Consider the following 19424-nt stretch of genomic DNA (forward strand, 5'->3'; position numbering starts at 1 on the left):
TGGAGAATCCTAGAGAATCAAGTAAAAAACTACTTGAAATAATAAACAACTTTAGCAAAGTTGCAGGATATAAAATAAACCCACATAAATCCTCAGCATTCCCGTACATTACTGACAAAGCCCAACAGCAAGAGATAGAAAGAGAAATTCCATTCAAAGTTACTGTAGACACTATAAAATATTTGGGAGTCTATTTGCCAAGACAAACCCAGGGCCTATATGAACATAACTATGAAACACTTTTCACGCGAATAAAGTCAGATCTGAATAAATGGAAAAATATCAGTTGCTCATGGTTAGGCCGAGCTAATATAATAAAAATGTCAATTTTACCTAAATTAATCTATCTATTCAGTGTCATACCAATCGAACTACCAAAAAATTATTTTACTGAGCTGGACAAAATTATAACAAAATTCATCTGGAAAAACAAAAGGTCTAGAATATCTAGGGTATTAATGAAAAGAAATGCTAGAGAAGGTGGCCTAGCCATACCAGATATTAAACTGTACTATTGAGCAGCAGTCATCAAAACTACCTGGTACCGGCTAAGAAACAGGGGTGTGGATCAGTGGAATAGGATAGGAATAAAAGATGGAGAAGCCAACAACTATAGCAATCTACTCTTTGATAAACCCAAAGAGACCAGCTTCTGGGCTAATAATTCACTATTTCACAAAAACTGTTGGGAAAATTGGAAAATGGTAGGACAGAAACTGGGCATAGACCAATATGTTACACCATACACCAAAATAAAGTCAAAATGGGTTCATGATTTGGAAGTAAAGCCTGATACTATAAGTATCTAGTATTCCAGTAGCAATACAAGGCTGTAAGTTAGACTATAAGGAAAGCTGGAGAATCGATGCTTTTGAATTGTGCTGGAGAAGACTTTTGAGAATTCCTTGGACAGCAAGGAGATCAAATCAGTCAATACTTTAAGAAATGAATTCAGACTATTCACTGGAAGGTCAAATACTGAAGCTGAAAGTGAAATACTTTGGCTACATAATGAGAAGACAGGACTCACTGGAAAAGACCCTGATGCTGGTAAAGAAGGCCAAGGGAGAAGAGGATGGCAGAGGAGGGGACAGACAGATGTGAAACCAGTGAACATGAGCCTGGACACACTTGGGGAGAGAGTGGAGGACACAAGGGCCTGCTGTGCTGTGGTCCATGGGGTCAAGAAGACTCAGACACAAATGAAGGACTGAACAACCCCCACGAATCTGAGGTCATCTCAGAGAGGAGACACAAAGATTAAGGAGAAGCAGAACAGATTTTAGCTGGGATTTGAAGGAAGCCAGAGAAGGCAGCAGGCAGAGGTGAGCGCAAGAGAACCCCAGGCCTAGGGGAAAGCCAGAGAAAACACCCAGGGTCAGAGATGGGAGTGGCACCCTGGAGAAGCAGCCAAGAGCCCAGGGTCACTGAGGAGTGAGGTGGGAGAAGCCTGGAAGGGGAGGAAGGGGCCAGGTTATAGAGGGCTCTGACAGCCAAGCAGAGCACTGGGTATTTGATCGAGACAATGGAGTTTATCGAGTAGAGGGAAGACAAGGTCAGACTTCTGTTTTAGGGAAGTCACATTGGTGGCCGAGTGGAGGAGGATGGACTGGAGAGGGAGAAGTGTAGGCAGGCAGACCCCCTCCCCCAGCAGGTGACTGCAGTAATCCAGGCAGGAGGTGATGAGGGTCTGTACCAGGTGGGGGCAGGGTCAAAGGAGAAGAGGGGGCATATTCGAGAGATAGTACCGAGGTCGTGGTACCATATTGGATATGGGGGGTGAGAGATGAGGAGGAGCCTGAGGGACTGGAAAGAGGGGTGCCCTCACCAGGGACAGGAAAGGTGGGTTTAGGGAAAACAGAAGGAGTTGTATTTGGACAGGCTGAGTGTGAGGTGTATCCCGGACAGCCAAAGTGATGTGTGAAAGGCAGCTGGAAGTGAGACCAGGGAGGCCGGCAGAGAGACTGGGGCAGGACAGGCGGGTCTGAGAGTTACCAGCATAGAGGTGACTGCTAAGAAGAGGAGGGACAGAACATGGCCTGTTTGGCCTTTTCCCTCCCCCGCCCCAGGGGCTCAGACACCTCAGCCTTACCTGCTGGAAGGCCAGGGTGGATTCATCTCCGTATTGCCGAGTGAAATAGTCATACATGCCAAAGTCTGTCTGCCGGCCCAGCTGGTCTCGAGATGTGCAGTCGGGAATGCATTCGATCACCCCACACTGAGGACCAAGGGAGAGCCTGTGTGACCCCAGGGGCCTGGGCCTTTGGCATTTCAAGGCCCCCAAACTTTGTGAGGTTCAAACTAGATATTCAAGCCCCCTGTCAGGTGGCTCAGGAGAAGGAGCTGGAATCTCTCTCCAACCTGGGCTGGAACAGAAATCTCCTCTCTCACCTCCCCACAACAAGGGCAGCCAGTTTGATGGGGCACTCACTACCTGCTCAGATCTGCCTCCCTGCCACTTGTCCAAACTGGTTCCCCAGCAGACCAAGTCTGATTCTGGCCTTGAGCAGAGTGGAAGGCACTGCAGGCTCACACCGAGCGAGCGTCTTCATAGACTCAAACTCAGTGAGGTCTCTATGTAGCCCCCTCCCGATCCTGGCCATGCTCTGGTCACACCCTTCCTCAGACCCTCTCAGGTCAAATGCCTTGGCTGCACTTACCCCAGGAGCTGTGGCCACCACCCTGTAGGGAAACACAAAGAGGTCCAGGCCCACCAGCTGGAAGATGTTCTTGAAGAGGTCGATGATCTGCAGAGCCAGCATGTCCTGGGGGGGAACACAAGAAGAGAAGGCACTTACTAGGACTCCCAGGGGCCCTCTGCCCTGGCTGGCCCCTCAGCTCCGCCCCTCCCACGGCCCTGGGGCAGCCATAGAGCCTGACCTCTGCTGCCTCGCCCTCCTGAGATTCCCCCAATCCCCTCAGCTTCCTTCACCCCAGTGAGCCCAGGTGCGGAAAGCACTGTGCCAAGGTGGAAGGAGAGGGATGGGCTCTCTGAGCTAAGGCCTTCAGGTCTAGGATCTGATTCCAGCTTCCTCCCTAAGGATGTCTTTGTTGAGTGAATGAATGGACCCCCCGGAAGCAGGAGGTTTTGTTTACACTGCCACCCCTACTCCGCTGGGGCTCAGTTTACCTGTCTGCAGTCATCGCCCACTTTAAAGATGGCTGCCTGCCAAGAAATCTTGCTGCTGTCCTCATCCTCTTCCTCAGTGGGAGAGACATGGTCAGAGGTGCACCGCATTCCTGCTTGGGGCCAGAAAGGCTGGACCTCAGAAACTCCCAGAGCACCCTCAGTCTGTCCAGAAGCTTCGGGTAAACATGCCACAATTCTATATCTGCTCGCCACCAGAGTCGGGAGCTGCGGGCCCCTAACTGCCACCAGCGGCACTTAAATCTGATGTGAGTGCACATGTGTGTGCGTCTGAGTGCATGCAACTGTGTGCAAATGTGCGAGTGTGTCTGAGTGTGTGCACATGTGCTGGGCGCCCAGTAGGTGCTTTATCAGCGCTGGATGGCCAACTGTGTGGGTTCGTGACCGTGGAGGGGTGGGGTTGAACACCAGCTTAAACCCATGGCCCTCAGGCTGACGAAAGGCTGGCAGAGGGACGTGAGAGCAGGCTGGCATCCAAGCAGCTGCTGCCCTGGAGGAGGCGGGACGAGAACTGCTAGCCCGTCCCTCTCGGCTCCCTGCCCCTTGCTGTGGCTCTCAGCCCAGACTCCAGCCAGGCCACCTACGTGGGGCCTGGCCCTTGGCCAAGGGCCGGGGCTGGAGCAACCACTTCTGACTAGTTACTGGATAGACAGAGTCCCATGGGCACAAGGGCCAGCTCTGCACTGACCTTCTTTTTCGAGCTCGCTGACCCCGCAACGCTTCACCTTAAACTTGGCCAGGTACGGGGCCTTGGCGGCACTGCAGAGACAAGAGGACGCAGTGTGAGTCGCTGCTCTAGAGGCACTGGGGGGGATCCTCAGTTGGACCTCCGGGCCTCCCAGGACTACCAGGGGGTAGCTCACCTCTGCATTGGGGTTCCTGATTTGTAGTCAATGTCCAGCACGATGGCCTCAGGGTTACTTGGGAGGTAGCAGCCTAGAATGGGAGGAGGGTCATCAATCTGAGGGGTGTGGACAGTGTGCTCCCAAATCCAGGGTGGGGCTTGGGACAGTGCTGGAGGCTGGAGCCTGACTGGAGAGTCGGTCGGCAGTGACCCATCTCTGGACAGCCTGCACCGCACTGCTGGGGTCAGGGGCCCAAGACCGAGGCGAGGCCAAGGAGGAGGAGGGTGGCTCTGTGAGCTGGGGACTTAGAGAAGAAAAGGAGGAGACCAAGGGAAAGGAGAGGGCCTGGGGGGCCCTGAGTGCAGCTGCCTTCCTTCCCCACCCTTCTCACCTGTCCCAGAGGCACCAGCCCTCGCCTCCCCTGGCCATGACAACAGCCGCTGTCTCTCCCTAGTCCAGCCCAGCCTCCACCCCTCCACTGCCAGAGCACAAGTGTCCCAGCCCTTGGTGATCTCCGGTGGGTCCCTATTACTTCCAGCATCATCTCTCCTTGTGCTCCGGCTGCTTCCCACCTCCCCTGTTGTCTTACTCTCAACCTGCCACCAAACGTTCTCGAATCCAGCTACACTGGCCTCCTTGCCACTCCCAAATGCAATACCATCATCTCCCACCTCCGGGCCTTTGCAGTGGCTGGCCCCACTGCCTGGAATGCCTGCCCTCTGTGCCTCTGCCTCACAGACTCCCTCTCTTTCTTCAAGGAGCATCTTCTCCCTGCCATCCCCTCCAAGGACTCTTACTTCCTCTAACTTGAATCTCCTTGAGGGCAGGGCCCCATCCCTCCTGCTGAGAGGCTCAGGGAAAGCCAGAATGAAGCCTCCCAGGCCAGGCAAGGCCCATCCCTCCTGCCAGCTCAAGATCGGGCGGCAGTGTCCAGCTGTGAAATCCTCGGGGGCCCCAAGGACAAGCTGACCGCCTCTTCCAACCCTGGCCCTCCCTCCTGGGCCCGCAGACCAAACAGCACCCAGTCCTACAGTCTCCGTCTCCTCAGGCTCCCCTGGGAGCCCTATCTTGGCTATGCTCATCCAGACACTTGGGCACTGTGGTCGTGGCCCCCCTGCCCCACCCCCCCAACTCGGGTTGCAGAAGGAGGCGTGTGGATGGACCACCCCGTCTCCCTGCCCAGGCCCAGCAGAGTCGTCAGGAGGAGGAGGGGTGCACGACAGGATCGCCGGCACCGGGGCTGCTTACATGGCTGCACCTTCACGTCAGCCAGGGCGCTCAGGCACGCTTTCTTCCGCTCATCACCTTTTGGGAAAGGCCTGGGGAGGCAGAGAAAGTGGCTTCTGAAGCAGTGGCTGGGCTGCTTTTTTGTGTCTCCTCTGTGGGAGGGTCACAGACCCAGGGAGGAGGCTCAGGCTGCTCTCTCTGGTGCCCTCAGTGGCTCCCACCCAGGTCATTCAGGTGCACCTCCCCAGATTCTCCTGCCTCCCTTCCACATGAATCTCGAGACCACCAGCCTCTCCTACGGGCTCTGCTCCTTCTGGGCTGCAGGGCCTCTTAAAAGGGACTATAGACAGAACACAATCTTTCCCTGGGGTGGGGGCAGGGGGAGTGGCAGGGGGGTGGGATGGGGCACAGAACTCCGTAGTGTGGGGCCCACAGGGCTCTACAAAGGCAGCCTGAGATGGCTACTACTTCACAAGGTTGTCTAATACTGAACTTGTGGTCCACTAAGACCTCAGGCTCCCAATTTTTTTGGACACCAAGTGGTCACCTCAGCACCTTCATATAAAACCATAATTAAGACAATTCCTGCTTGCAGAGAACATTTACCCCAGCCTCCCTAGGGGAGCCTCTCCCAAGGTGGGGGGCCTTCCTCACTCCAGAGCCCTGGCCCTGGGCCAGGAGACTCACTTGATTATGGCCGACACATTGGTGATCTTGTTAAAGAAATCAAACTCGCGCTGATAGAAGTCTTTGGCAGGGCCTGACAGGGAGCCTGTGATCTCCTCCACCAGCTGCTCCAGGAGCTCCCCGATGTCCGCTAAGGGGGAGCGAGAGAACCATCATGCTCACGGAGAGCGCGGCCAGACCCAGACCCAGCAGAGCTGAGGAGGGGGACGGCCCTGAGGGGCTTCACCACGACCCTTCCCAGGGCCCACACCTGCTCTCAATGGACCCTGCCCAGTGGAGGGGTCAGATCATCCAAAGCCTGACCGTTCTCTCCATTTCACAGACTGGGAGACTGAGGGAGATGTGGTAGCCTGAAACTCTTCCAGGGCCCCAAAGGTCACAGCACTCAAGTGAATCAACAGGAATGAAAAGGAAGAAGACCCCTTCAAGCCCCGAGGCCTCAATTTTTCAAAGCAGTGACATTTATTTTTCTTTTGGGCAAGGGGGTTGTGCAGGGGAGATGGGGGGGGGGTGTGAATGCAGGGCAGGGGGGATGGGAACCTGGGGGGGATGGGAGCCCAGGGCAGGGAGGTTGGGGCGGGGGGCGTGAGCCGGGGGCATAGGGCCTCGAGCACAGCCAAACAATACTCACGGTCCTTCTGGTGACCTTCTTCATCCAGGAAGATGTTGGTCTTCATGTTCCAGATAAACTGGTGTGCCAGGAGCTGGGACTTGGACGCTGCCCACAGGATGTACTCCCGGACATAGCCCATCTGCAATCAGACCAGGGCCCCTGAGTGCCCCTGGTGCCCTCCTAGCCCACGGTGCGCAGGGAAGGTGTGCGTGGGGCAGGGCAGTGGCAGGTGAGGGAGGAAGCACCGGCCGGGTAAGCCCTGCTGCCCTCTAGCGGCCCAATGAGCAGCCGCCCTCCCAGGCTCTGGCCCAGCCTGCACTGGAACAACAGCCCGGGGAGAGGCTGGCAATCTGCGCTGTCCAGGGCAGCTTGGCTTGTTCCACCTGGGAACAGCCCCATGAGGGGTGAGCTTCTCCTGGCGCCGGCCCCACGTTTGGGCCCCGCAGCTTCTAGACTCTTGGAGCTCCTTGGAGAGCAGAGTGGGTACACCAGGGACACACCCCTCCCTCAGCGCACCCCACCAGGGACCCTCCCTAGGGAGCCCCTGATCCTGCTTCCTCTTTTCTCCCCAAAATCAGGGCCAGAACACGACCTGGGGGTCCTTCCTGGCCCCGGCCCCACCCTCCTGGCCGGTCCCAATCAGGCTGTTTCCTTCACTTTTTGAAGGACAAGATTAAAGTAAGCAAAGAACTTACAAGCCGCCAAAGACCCCAGAGGAGGGGAAATTGCTGAGGACTTGGGGTCTGCCTAAGGGCCCCTCGCTGCTGGCCCCTGCCCTCCCACCTGGGGCTGGGCCAGTCAAGTTCATGGCTCTAGCCTCTGCTCTCCAGTCCCCAGGCCCCTCTCCTGATGCCTGTACTTTGCCCATGTGTGTCCAGACTCCTGGGCTCATGGGGAAATGCAAAAGGATGCATGCCCCATCCCTCCTCCCCCAGGCTGCTGTGACTTTATGGGTCAGTTGGTCAATCAAACAACCATCAAGGCCTCCAGGAGGGAGGAGCCTCACCTTGTCATACCTCAGGGCCTGCACAATTTGGGGGATGTAGAACAAAATGGCATCCTACAAAAGAGGAGACAGAAATCAAGATTAAAGGGTAAAGTCAAGACAGAAATCACCCAGGACCACGTGAAGAGAAGGTGGCCTGTGGCAGCCCCCCCCAGAAGAGCCAAAGCGCTTGCCCAGCTTCCAGGCACAGAGTAGAGGAGGAGGAGGAGGGCGTGCTGGGGGGCTCCGAGATCAGTCACTGGTGGCCTGAGCCAGGAACAACACAGCGGGCAGCCCCCTGGGCTCCTGGTGACCCATGGGACCGACTTCCAACAGGAGCTGCTGGGCCTGGGCCCACTGACTCTTCTCTTACTCTTAAAGCTTAGAAGACTTGGCTGGGACTAGGGTGAAGGCTGGGGTCAAGGGCAGGGTCGCGGGGTGCCGGGAGTCTTACCGGAGGAAAGGACCGCAAGACCTTGACTCCATACTGCGCCGTGAGGGGGTGGGGCGGGTACATGCTGGAGAAGTAGGAGAGGCCGGTGGGCGGGTCCGTTGGGGCCCAGCACAGCACATGGCTGAGCTCAGGGGCGTCAGCGTCGATAGTGTGCCAGGTCACCAGGTACTGGAGGGGAGGAGGGATCAGAGGCCGATTCAGGGGCCGGCCCAGGGGCGGGTGCCCGAGCACGAGGCCTCCTCATTTCTCCTCCATAACTCCAGACTCACAGGGAAAGAAAGGAAAGGCACTGCTGTTCTAAGTGTGTTTGCACAAGGGGTGGGAGGAGAGAGAATCAGGGCTGGGGGGTTCAGCAAAGACCCCTTGGGCAGAAGAGCAACAACCTTCAGATCAAAGGGGACCCATTCACCCAGGGCCTCTGTGCCAAGCACTGGGTAAACAGAGATGAACAGTGGCACGGAGGAGAACTGAGGCTGAGAGCGGCCATGCTTGCTGGCCCCTGGCGGAGCCGGGCCCCCAGAGGATGAGCACCAGCCTCCTCTGGAAACAGCAACAAGCTGCAAGCCAAAGGGAGCAGCTAGACAGCGGGGAGGGAGGGAGGGCCGCTACCTTGATGGCTTCTGGCAAGTCACTGACAGCGCCTGGGTCCAGCCGCACCAGCCGTGTCACCTCGGTACCGATGGCTTCCATATTCTTGAATCTGAGACAGATGGGGACAGATGAGCACCGACAGCCTCAACGTCAATGGAGAAGGGTGAGACAGAAAGTCAAGTCAAACCCTTGGCAGGCAGGAGGCTGGATGGTCTGTCCTTGGGCTGGACAGCTCCCCTGGCCTTCCCCTGGGGCCCTACCACCAGAAGCCTTCCCTGGAGGCTCCTCCTCCCAGGCCTGCCCTGAGCCCCCATCACAGGTTTCCTCCATGTTCTGTGGGTACCTTCTGACCAGCCTGGGGGGCAACTGGGAAGGCAGAGACCACCTCTCTGTGAACCCAGCATCAACTCTGGCCATGGGAAGGGCTGGAAGCTGCTCACCCTAGGAGGGAAGCCCCCAGTGCCCAGCAAGGTCGGCCTCCACTTGTCCACTCCAAAGTTCCACAGAGCTGCCTCAACTAGAGTGGCTCGGGGCTGTGTGCCTGGCCCTGGGCCCAATGCCAGGGCATGAAGGAAGGGGCAGAGGTCTTCCCCCCAGCCTGCCTCCCTTGGGTCACAGTCTGGGAGTGAAGAACAACTCCTCTTGTTTTTCCAAAGCCCGCAGGGAACAAGAGTAATAGCTGATGTGTGGTACGTTGAGGTCTGCCAGGCACCTGATGGCATCATTTCCTTGGCAGCACTTTCTGCCCAACCTCCTTGGTCTGGTCTTTCCAATCTTACTGGAAGCTTTTTATCCTTATGGGTGGACATAGGGCTGGCCCTGAGGGTGCTGTCTGGCTGCCTCAGAGGCCTCCCCCTCACCCCACAGTCTCCCTCTGGGTGCCCACCTGGAAGGCAGCTGCACAGCCAGGTGCGGGGAGATGCTCCAGGCCAGGTTCACATTGTCCTTCCACTGCTTCTCGCTCATGCTGACGTACTTAGACTTCCAGTTGGCCACGCTGCTCTCCCCGGTCTGGTCCAGCTCCAGCTCAGGGGCCGACAAGGGGTTGTACCAGGTGATCAGACGCTCAATCTCTGTAGCCTGAAAGGGCCAAGAACAATGTCGGCTCCTCTTCTGTGGCCTCCACCATCAGGAGAGCTTATGCTGAGTGTGCCACAGCTGGCACTGCACCCTTGGGCAGGTGGGTGGTGCCCGGATGAGGCAGCTGAGGCCCAGAGCTCAAGGCCAGCTGGCACATCAGCAGTAGGCTGTCTGCCAGACCAGCGCTTACTCCACTGCCACAAGGCACAGGAAGAAGGGGTGCTGGCAGGGCCAGACCTTCTGGGCCAAGGCCAGAACCCTCTACGGTGCCCTACTGTCTGCCCCATTGCCGCAGGCCGCAGCCAGATCATCTTGAGAGGCTCTTCCCGAGGAGCCAGTCCATGCTTAAGGCCACATGCATAGCCCTGGGATCCTACACGCCCTGCCCACCTCCAAGGCTCGAGGAGAGGATTCTGGGAACCTGTGATTGGGGCATGACGGGGACATGCATGAAGGCCCTGCAAGGCTGGAGGTCTGATCGCCTGTAGGAGGGCCCTCGACTGCCCTTCTTTATGGACCAAAAAGGAATCTTGGTCACAAAGAGGGAGGCCCGGGCTTCTGGGATCTGTTTCAGGTCATTAAAATAATGGGGTAGCTTCCCAGGAGTTGCCCCCTCAGCAGCCAGCCTGGCACAGTGGATAGAGGCCAGGTCCTGGGCTTGGGAAGACCTCGGTGAGAATCCTGCCCTAGGCCCTCAGGAGCTGGGGGAGCCTGAGCACATCCCTTCATTTCCAGGGCTCCATTCTCTCGTTCATAAACAGGGGCTGGGCTCAGTGGCTGCCAAGGTCCTTCTGGACAAGCGGGCTGTGGTAGCCCCCACTTGTGTGTCAGAACAACATGCATGCCCCTGGCTGTGCCTGTGCACTCCATACCATCAGCCCAGAGTCTCTCGCAGACGAGAACGCATCACGGGGACTTGGGTACTATGGGAAGTGCTTTGGTTTCCACTTGGCATCCCGTCTGACCCATGACTGTCACGAGTAGCTTTGATGAGCAGATGACTTCCAGTTTTATCAGGCAGCTGTCTGGCACTGATAAACACCTACTGTGTGTCTGGCACCAAGCTCAGCCTTAGGGAGGGGCTCTGAGGCCAATAATGGACCAACAGGCTACATACAAGATCTGGAACAACGGGACGGGAGCTGGCACAAATAACCGGGGGACTGGGAAAGGCCACCTAGAGAAGGGATACTTAAGGGGGGTGTCCTAAAGGAAGCCAGAAGGTGGCAATGAAGAGGAGAGCCTGCCAGGTGTGGGGAACAGTCAGTGCAAAGACTCAGTGGTGAGAGGTGGGGTGTTGGAAGAGTCAAGGGGAAGAAGCCTGGAAAGGCAAGAAGGGCCTGAAATGCCAGAGGGAGGGCTTGCTCCCTGCTCCTGGGTGTGTGTGTGTGTGTGTGTGTGTGTGTGTGTGTGCGTGTGTGTGTCTCCTCCAGAGCCATCTGGGTCCAGTGGCCTGATATTCAACACGACGACTGGAGACGGCCCAGGATGCACTGGGAGACTCTGGCCCTTTCAGGCTAAGGGAGGTGCCCCTGGGAGGGAGAGGCAGGGGTGGGCCTGTGGCTGCTGAGTGGAGAATCAGGCCCAGGGAGGCTACTGCAGTGGGGCAGAGGGGATGAGGGCTTGAGCTGGGGATGGCCACGGGAGTGGAGAGACACACTCCCCCTGTGGCAAACCCTGAGCCAAGCACTGGAGATAAACAGAAAGGAAAATCCCCAGCCCTCACCCCCAAGGAGCTCCTCACATTAGATGGGCCCTAGCATCAAGGTGGCCTTTACCTAGGACTCCCCCCATCCATTCTCCACTCCCTTTTCTGGGCTGTCTTCCCTGTGACAATAAAAGCTTCTTGAGGGCAGGGGTTTTCTTTTTGGAGGTATTGGTACCCCCGGCACTCAGCACAGAGCCTGGCACATCACAGGCATTTAATAAACGCTTGACTGACTGATCACCCAGGACTGGGACGTGATGGTTCCACTGTCCTTGTTAACAAAGAATTCAACCCAAAACTCTCTAGAAAACTGATTGAAGCTGGAAATAGCCCATGCTGGAGGGGCTGCAGAGAGACAGGCCCACTGAGGCACTGCTGGGAATGGGTGCAGCCATCCTAGGAAAGACCCAGATCAGCTGGGGGTGCCCCAGAGCCTGGTAATGTCTTAGGAAGGCTGCAGCACCTTCTGGCTCCCTGGCATCCTTGCCCATGTACTGAAGGCCCTCAGGGTGACCTTGGCCAGAGCTCCTACCAGCTTCTCTGAAAGACCTCATGGCTGAGTCTGGAGTCTCAGCAGCTATCCCATCTGGCTGTCCTGGCTCTGCCAGGCGAGTGGACCAAGTGTGGGCGGATGGCCCTGGGTACCATTTGTTTCTAGGAGCACATGCTGATGCAGGTCCTCCCGCACAGAGGACAACAACTGAGGTCAAGTTTAGAGACGGTGACCTGTCGCATCCTGGCCCCCCTGCCCCTCACTCTGTCACCGTCACGGCTCAGCTGAGCACCATCTGCAACGGTCTGTGGGTTTCTCTGACCAAGTGGCCGGCCAGCTGCCTAATGCCGAGCCCCTCAAGCAGACCCCATCTGGGGGCCAGGACCCCCGATCTGCCGGGGCAGGTGCTTCCCTGGTAGGCCATGAGGAGGCAGGCGTCAGGGTGCACTGTGGACCAGGGCCTAGAAAGCCCTCTGTAAAGCCAGGCTGCCATGGCAAGGATGGTGGGGGGGATGATAACAGGACTTGGCACCGTCCCGCACCAAAGGGCCTGACTCACCAGAAGGGACAGCAGCAGTGTCCTCCGCTTCATGTAATACTTGTGCAGCTGGGTGCCCCTGTTGGTTTTCTTGGACATCCCTTGAGAGGCAAGAGAAAGAGAAAGAGCGAATTTGTCAGTGAACGTGTCTGCTTGCTCGGTTCCTAGGAGACTGACGAGGCTGCCCTTGACCCAGGTCACTGCGGCTGACAGACCAAGCACGGCCTGGGCCTGCTCACTTGTGGGAGCACCCAGCTGAGGCTCCGCGGCCCCGGGGCCGGCCCAGGAAGAGCTGCCCGGTGCCCCTCGGTCTTCCTCATCTTGTGAGCACTTGCATGGGCGTCTTCCCCATAATCGCACTCTAAGTGGAGAGCAGGGTCTGGGCTGGCCAGCCTTGGTATCCCAAATGCTGAACCCAGGGCCTCACAGATAATCGGCCCCCCCAAATGCTGGCTGAGCTGAAGGCCTTGGTCTGAGTGTTGGCTCTGCCACTTTTTAGGAGCTGGTGCGGTCTCTTCCTCGGGGCACAGGCCTAAGGCTCCCGGCCCTCCCCGTGCTACAGCCAGGTGCGCTAACCGGGGGCTATGATGAGCATGATGGGATGGAGGTGCTGATGGAGGACCACAACGATGAAGATGGCGCAGCGATCTCAAGCAAGGACTCAGGCAGGGCGCCGGAGCGAGCCGGCGGACTTGGACTGAGCGCTTGCCGAGGAGAGAAAAGACAAGGCGGGCGCGTGAACAAAGAACTAGATGACCTGATTTCTTGGAGATGGTTGACATGCCGCTGGACAGTGGGTAAGTATTGATCCAGCCCTGGGTGGCTTGCTGTCGAGAGCCAACGGTTATGTCCAGGTTACTCCGAGTGTCCTGGTTATCTACAGTCAAACAGAACACGGGACCCTAAAATAAAGCCACTCAAGAAAAAGCACAAGGGGTTAGTTATCCTGCATCAGCCCGAGGTCGCCAGCTGAGAGACGACGTGGCTGGAGGCTGTTCCTGGAGGAGGGACCACTCCGCAGGCTGGCCCCGCCCCTCCTGCTCCAAACCATCCTCCTGAGGCACCATTTCTCTGCTGAGGCTTCCGGGGGCTCCGCACCCCTCCCTGCCCAACCTGCCCAAGCCCATGAATGTCACAGGCTCTCTCCTGAGCCCTCCAGGCCTCTACCCCCACGCCTCAGCTCATCTCATCATTGTCTGCAATGGTAGCACTCTTGCTCTCTGCCAAGTGAACTCTTGTCCACAGCCCAGCTGGACTCCTATCTCCTCCAGGAAGCCTTCCCAGATCCTCTCCTTCCACCTCACAACTGGCTCATGAAACGATCACGTACCACTGCCTATGACACATGGGCGTGCCTAGTTCCTTGGCCAGGGGGTGAGACCCTGCACACAGGGCTAACTTCCTCTGGGCTTGGGGCCTCTCTCAGCATTGGGCACAACGTGCCTTGCACAAAGCGGACACCTAAGCATGTGCTCAACTGCGCTGCTGGGAAATCTGCCTGGTGCCCTGAGTGGCTTCTAAAACCAGGGCTGACCCCTCCGGTGCCAGTGCTGCCTGATGGGTCTGGTGCCCAAGCTTCGGGAAAGGCATATCCCAGCAGACACGCAGGTGGACCCTCGGCTCAGGAAGGAAGTTGGGCCGAGCCCTGGTCCTCCTGTCTCTGCCTAGGAGGTACAAGGAAGCAGACTGTGGGCAGAAGCAGTAAGCCTCCCCTGAGTCCCTCCAGAGATCTACAAGAGCATCCTACAAGATCCCTGTGCAAGAAAAGCTCTAGAAGGGGGATCCCGGTCAGGACTTGGTGGGATCAGATGCCTCTGAGGTCCTTCAGGACTCTGGGAGCTGAGCTCCCCACCGGTAGAGGTCCTTCTGGTTGGGGATTCCCGCAGCTCCCCCAGGCCTGGGCGAGACACCACTGTGTTCCAACTCTGATCGTCTGTGATGCTAGGCACTAGCACAGATTCTAGGATGGTAAATCCTTGTCGACTGGAAACCTTGGGATCCTTCCGGGCAGCCGAGGGCTTGCCCATTCTTAGGGAAGCATGGAGTGAGGAACAGCAATCATTCTAAATGATACTGCGCCCTCACTGAACTCCTGAATCCTTATGAATGTCCGGGACTAGACCGTAATACGTTGGCGCCCACGGCCTCCAGCTGCTGGGCACATGTGTGCCCTTGGCTCTGTCTCTTCCCTGGTCATCAGGAGGTACCATGAACAGTGCCAGGTGCTGCAGTCTGTGGGAGGCTGAGCTCCACAGTGGTCCCACCCTATTCGCCCGAAGACCACACGATCACATGTGTTACGAGTGTCTGTAAAGTAAGAGTCGGGGGGACTCTGACTAGTGGAGGTGAGCTCGGTTTTGGTGGCTTCCTTACTGGCTCTCGGGGGTCAGACGGGAAGTAGATGGGCATGACGGTGGGCCATGCCCTCCTAGGCCCAGAGCCATACTCACCCGGGGGCACGAGCTGGCTGGCGGTCAGGTACTTCTTATCGGAGAACATGGCAGTCCAGAACTTGATCAAGACGCTGATGTCCTCACGCAGATGGTTTTCTCCTTGGGTGGGAAACCTCGGGGGACAACTGAAAACAATCAGGAGAGAAAAGCAGCTCACGGGTGGAGAATGAGTGGAGAGTCTGAACAAGCCGAGGCCTTTCGGAAGTCACGTCACGTCCTGGGCATCACCTGGGATCCCCATCACGGCTTATCAGCCAGTCAGCATTGATCAAGTATCTCCTGTGTGCCAGGCCCTGGGCTTAGTGCTGAGGGAAGGCCCCGGAAGGCTTCCTGGAAGAGGTGGGATTTTAGTTAGGGCTCCCAGGAAAGTTCACTGGTGAGGGTAGAGGAGAGAGGGACAGTGTCAGGACTTGGGGCCCAGAGCTGGGGGACAGAGGGTTTTGTTCACGGGACAGCCGGGAGGCTGGGGTCACGGGATCCAAAAGTAGATGTTGGGGAGTGAGGTGGAAGTAAAGGGCAGCCGAGTGGTGTGGTGGAGAGTGCACTGGGCCTGGAGTCAGGAAGACCTGAGTTCAAATCCAGCCTCAGACACTTCCTAGCTGGGTGACCCTGGCAAGCCCCTTCACTGTCATCTGCCTCAGGATAATAACAGCCCCTGTGACCCGGGGGTGTTGTCAAGATCTAGTGAGAGAAAATCTGTAAAGTGCTTAGTAGGGTGCCTGGCACATAGCAGGTGCCACATCAGTGTTAGCTATCCTCACCTTTATTATCACTGTTAAGAAAGCTGGATAGGGAGGAGGGGCTGGGAACGAGGAGCTCTGAAGGCCAGACAGAGCATTCTGTCTTTGCTCCTGGAGGCCACGGGAGCCGCTGGAGCTGGCTGCATGGGGGTGGTGAGGTCGGACCTGCACTTCAGGAAGGTCCCTTCTGTGGCTGGGTGGAGGCTGGCTGGGGGGCGGGCAGACCCCCCACAGGGGCTCCCTTCTTCCTGCCACCAGCCCCCCTCCCCACGTGGGCAGAGGGTCTGCCAGCACTCTGCCGGGCATCTCTGTGGTTGGGAACAATGACATCTGAAGGGAGTGAGGCCAGGGTCCTTTGGGGAGATCCCTCTGCTCCATTCTTGGACCCATCGAGGGCTGGTAGCTAAGCCAGACCTCCCAGTGCTGGGGCTTCCCCAGGCCCTCCGGTCACCCCAGCTACCACGAAGGCTCAGGGACAGCAGCACCTGAAGCGTGGCCCACTTTACAGATGGGGATGCTGAGGTGCAGAGAAGTGGGTGACTGTCCCTGGTCAGCCAGCTCAGGCCTCCCTGGACTCCCAGTCTGGCCCGCTCTGACTGTTCCACATGGGTTCAATAGCTTTGGGGGTGGGATGGGAGTGTAGGACACTCATCATGGCCCAGAGCGACCCACAGAGGGCTCTGGAAACGGCAAAGCATCACCTCAGTGTCCCCCAGGGGCACGAAGGAGAGGCATGAGCCAGGACAGAAAGAGGAAGGTTCAAGTCCCACCTCTGCTGGCCATTCTGGGCCATCTTGGGGAGCCAGAAAGCCCCCAAAGCCCCAGGTGGAGCTCAGACAGATGGATGGATGGCTGAGTGAATTAGAGCAAGCCGGGCATGCTGAGCCTGTGAGGGGCACTTCCTCATAGGAAGCGCCCATGCTTCTGAAATCCCAGGTGTGCCCTGGATCTCCTCAACACTACTGATGGAGCTGGGAGCCCAGGTGCTAGCAAGCAACAGGCCTAGCTGGGCAGGCTTCAGGCACCGACTCCAGCTCCTCCTCTACCAGCCCCAGGGATGATGAAGTGGGTGGGCCACTTGGCCAGCCAGAGCAGCCCCTTGATATGGAAGGGCTGCCACCTGCACCTACGGTAAGGTTCCCAGGCTCCTGTACACCTGCTGAGGGCAGCACCAGGGTGGAGGAACCACCTTCATCCTTGCTGAGGAATACAAGAAGGGGAGCCAAGGGAATCCAGCCAGCTACAGTAATGAGGCACCACTGCCACACCTTCTCAGCTCTGAGAATGCCAATCATGGAGCAGAAAGAGAGGCCGTGGGGCCAGGGCAGGGCTGTGGGCAGCGTTCCTGGCATCCCTGAGCCCCACGGGCCTAGATGGAGGAGAGAAGGGTGTACCTGAAATAGTCAAAAGCAGTCGAGTACACCTTCTCACGCAGGACGTTGCGGATGGTGGCATTGGGGACCACGTCGGCATGCAGCAGTGATAGTCCAAGGGTCAGCAGCCTGGAGGAGGAGAGGCCACAGGGGCACACAGTCAGGATGAGAGAATGCCAGTGACCCAGAGGCCCTCTGCCCCACCCCACCCCCCAGAGTCTCTAGCGTAAAGGGTGAGGACAACACGGCCCTCCCTGGAGGGCAGAACCTGGGCCTAACCTTATGGAGTCGGAGTCACCAGGGGCGGGACAGGATGTCCGGCTGAGGATCCCCAGACACCCGGGCCTCTGAGCTCTGACTCAGACCCTGCCTTGCTGCAGCACCGGGGGCTTGGTGCCTCCTAAAGGAATGCCAGCTTCAAAGCCAAGGTGTGCCTGTCCCGATTACTTACAGATGAATTGTTCATACTAATATTAAAAAAACCCTGCACTTGACCCGTTCCTCCTTCTGCTAAACATGGGCAATGACCCTGGCGCCATCTAAGCCCCAGGGCTTGGGCAGCCTTGGAGCCCAAGAGACATGAAAGTGTCTCCCAGTGTTCCTGTTGCCGTCATTATCGTGACTATGGTTATTGTCACCTCTGCCTGGCCCCAGGTCACACGAAGGCCAGGACTACAACCCAGGCCTCTGAGGCCCCAGTCCAGCTCGTGCCAAGATGACAGATGTCTCCTTCAATAAGGCTCGACTTGGGGGGTGGGTCTGTCTTCCCCTGGATTCCTACTTGATACCTCCCGGATGGCCTGGCCTTCCCTGGGAGGCCACCTTCTTGGCACCTTCACCCCTCTAGAACAAGACCAGGGACTGTGCTTGCCTGCCTGCCCCCTGTGTTTGGGGGAGCCTCACATGTGCCCCCCAGGCACTGCCACAGAACCAGGTGGCAGGTATGACTATGGCCGTGCTTCGCCAAAAGAATGGCTGGATGAAAGCGCTTCCAGAAGCCCTCCTCTCCATGGCTGACACCCTCCCCTCTGCCAGCCCTCTCAGGGGATGCCCACTACCAGGGCCACTAGTGAAGGGCATGGTGTGCACCTCCAACTGCCCTCTGAGGGTGTGGGTCCTTCAGCATGAGCGCCGTGGGCTCAGGTCTGTCCCGAAGGGCCCTTCCGAGGGCCTCGAACCCAACCCCTCCACGGCACGGGATGAGGAAGCAGGCACGGCGTGCGGCTCTCTGCCTTCTGCTCAAGCCACTTCCTATTTCCAAGCCTCAATTCCCTCATCTGTAAAGTGAGACTAACACAAGCTGCGGCCTAGAATTCTGAGGGTCATGAAGAAGAGACATTCCTTCCTCCAAAGCAGCAGGGGGGACCATGGGTAAGGAGTATGGCATGCTCTCCATACACGATCGATGCATGTCCCTACAAATGTAACGCTTTTAAAAGGGTAAAGTATAAATGGGATGTTGGATTACCATCAGCCACCAAGAATCCACAGCAACGCCTGCTTGGGACCACTGCGACAGAGCTCTGAAGAGCGCCTCCCCTGAGATCGGGACCCCTGAAAATCCCACTAGCATCTACCCCTTGTGGGATGCACAGTAGGGTCTATCTGTCCCCTGTGGGATACACAGTAGGCAGCATCTGTCCCCTCGTGGGATGCATAGGTTCTATCCATCTGTGTCCCACCACCCCCTGTGGGACACACAGTAGGCGGCATCTGTCCCCTTGTGGGCACACACAGTAGGTGCTTTCCATCCCCCATGGAATGCACAGTAAGCAGCAACTGTCCCCGCCCCCTCCCATGGGACACACAGTAGGTGGCATCTGTCCCTTCACGGGACACACAGCAGGTGGCAGGCCTGAGCCTCTGGTCCAGGAGCAAGTGGTAGGAGAGGCAGAGGGTTTTAGAGGAAGGGGGCTGGGCTAGGGCTCAGGAGACATTAGCTGTGGGTCAGCAGGCCGGTCATTCTCCTCTCTTTAATCCTCAGTTAACCCAGCTGAAAAAAGCAGGCACTGGTACGGCCCTTGTTGCCACCCTAGCCTGGGAGCCTGGAGGGTTTGGATGCTATTCTCAGCTCAGCTCTTACTGGAGCAGGGCCTAATTATCTCCTTTGTAAAGTAAGGAGCCTGAAGGTGATGAGCAGGAGACATGTGGTGGCAGGTCCCGTGGAAGGGATGTGTCCAGACTGAGTCCCTGAGGGCTCTCCCGGAGACATGAGAGAGGCTTACTTGAAGCGGGGGCCAATGGCTGCCACGTGCCGGTTCATGCTGCCCTTGGTGCCCCCGATGTTCAGTGACATGGAGCGCTGGAGGAGGCTGGAGAAGATTTCCACCTGGTCTGAGCTGCAGTACTTGGCAATTTCAAACCTCTGCACCAGGAACTGTGGGCAGACATAGGACATGGGATGGAGCAGTCCCCGGTGGGGCGCCCCTGCCCAGCCTTCATCGGCTTTCCCTACCTGGGAAAAGGCCTGCTTGTTGGGCCTCACCCCC

General features: G+C 57.5%; 1 protein-coding gene across 3 annotated transcripts in view; it reads right to left on the minus strand.

Annotated features, from left to right (window-relative positions):
• Positions 1 to 19424, minus strand: part of PI4KA (phosphatidylinositol 4-kinase alpha) — a 135794-nt gene that overhangs the window by 15888 nt on the left and 100482 nt on the right. The window contains exons 34-50 of one of the 3 annotated variants that reach the window (XM_036758592.1): positions 19161 to 19312; positions 16957 to 17064; positions 14820 to 14947; positions 13127 to 13246; positions 12391 to 12470; positions 9437 to 9630; positions 8569 to 8659; positions 7960 to 8127; positions 7527 to 7580; positions 6539 to 6659; positions 5908 to 6037; positions 5242 to 5312; positions 4012 to 4084; positions 3837 to 3907; positions 3131 to 3243; positions 2661 to 2765; positions 2093 to 2218 (exon numbers count right to left, since the gene is read on the minus strand). In XM_036758592.1, coding sequence (XP_036614487.1) covers positions 2093 to 2218; positions 2661 to 2765; positions 3131 to 3243; positions 3837 to 3907; positions 4012 to 4084; positions 5242 to 5312; positions 5908 to 6037; positions 6539 to 6659; positions 7527 to 7580; positions 7960 to 8127; positions 8569 to 8659; positions 9437 to 9630; positions 12391 to 12470; positions 13127 to 13246; positions 14820 to 14947; positions 16957 to 17064; positions 19161 to 19312 — 1905 coding nt within the window. The remainder of the gene's footprint in view (positions 1 to 2092; positions 2219 to 2660; positions 2766 to 3130; positions 3244 to 3836; positions 3908 to 4011; positions 4085 to 5241; positions 5313 to 5907; positions 6038 to 6538; positions 6660 to 7526; positions 7581 to 7959; positions 8128 to 8568; positions 8660 to 9436; positions 9631 to 12390; positions 12471 to 13126; positions 13247 to 14819; positions 14948 to 16956; positions 17065 to 19160; positions 19313 to 19424) is intronic. The other 2 variants (XM_036758599.1, XM_036758604.1) reach the window with 2 other exon arrangements.

Source organism: Trichosurus vulpecula, chromosome 1, assembly GCF_011100635.1.
Source record: "Trichosurus vulpecula isolate mTriVul1 chromosome 1, mTriVul1.pri, whole genome shotgun sequence".
Taxonomy (NCBI): Eukaryota; Metazoa; Chordata; class Mammalia; order Diprotodontia; family Phalangeridae; genus Trichosurus; species Trichosurus vulpecula.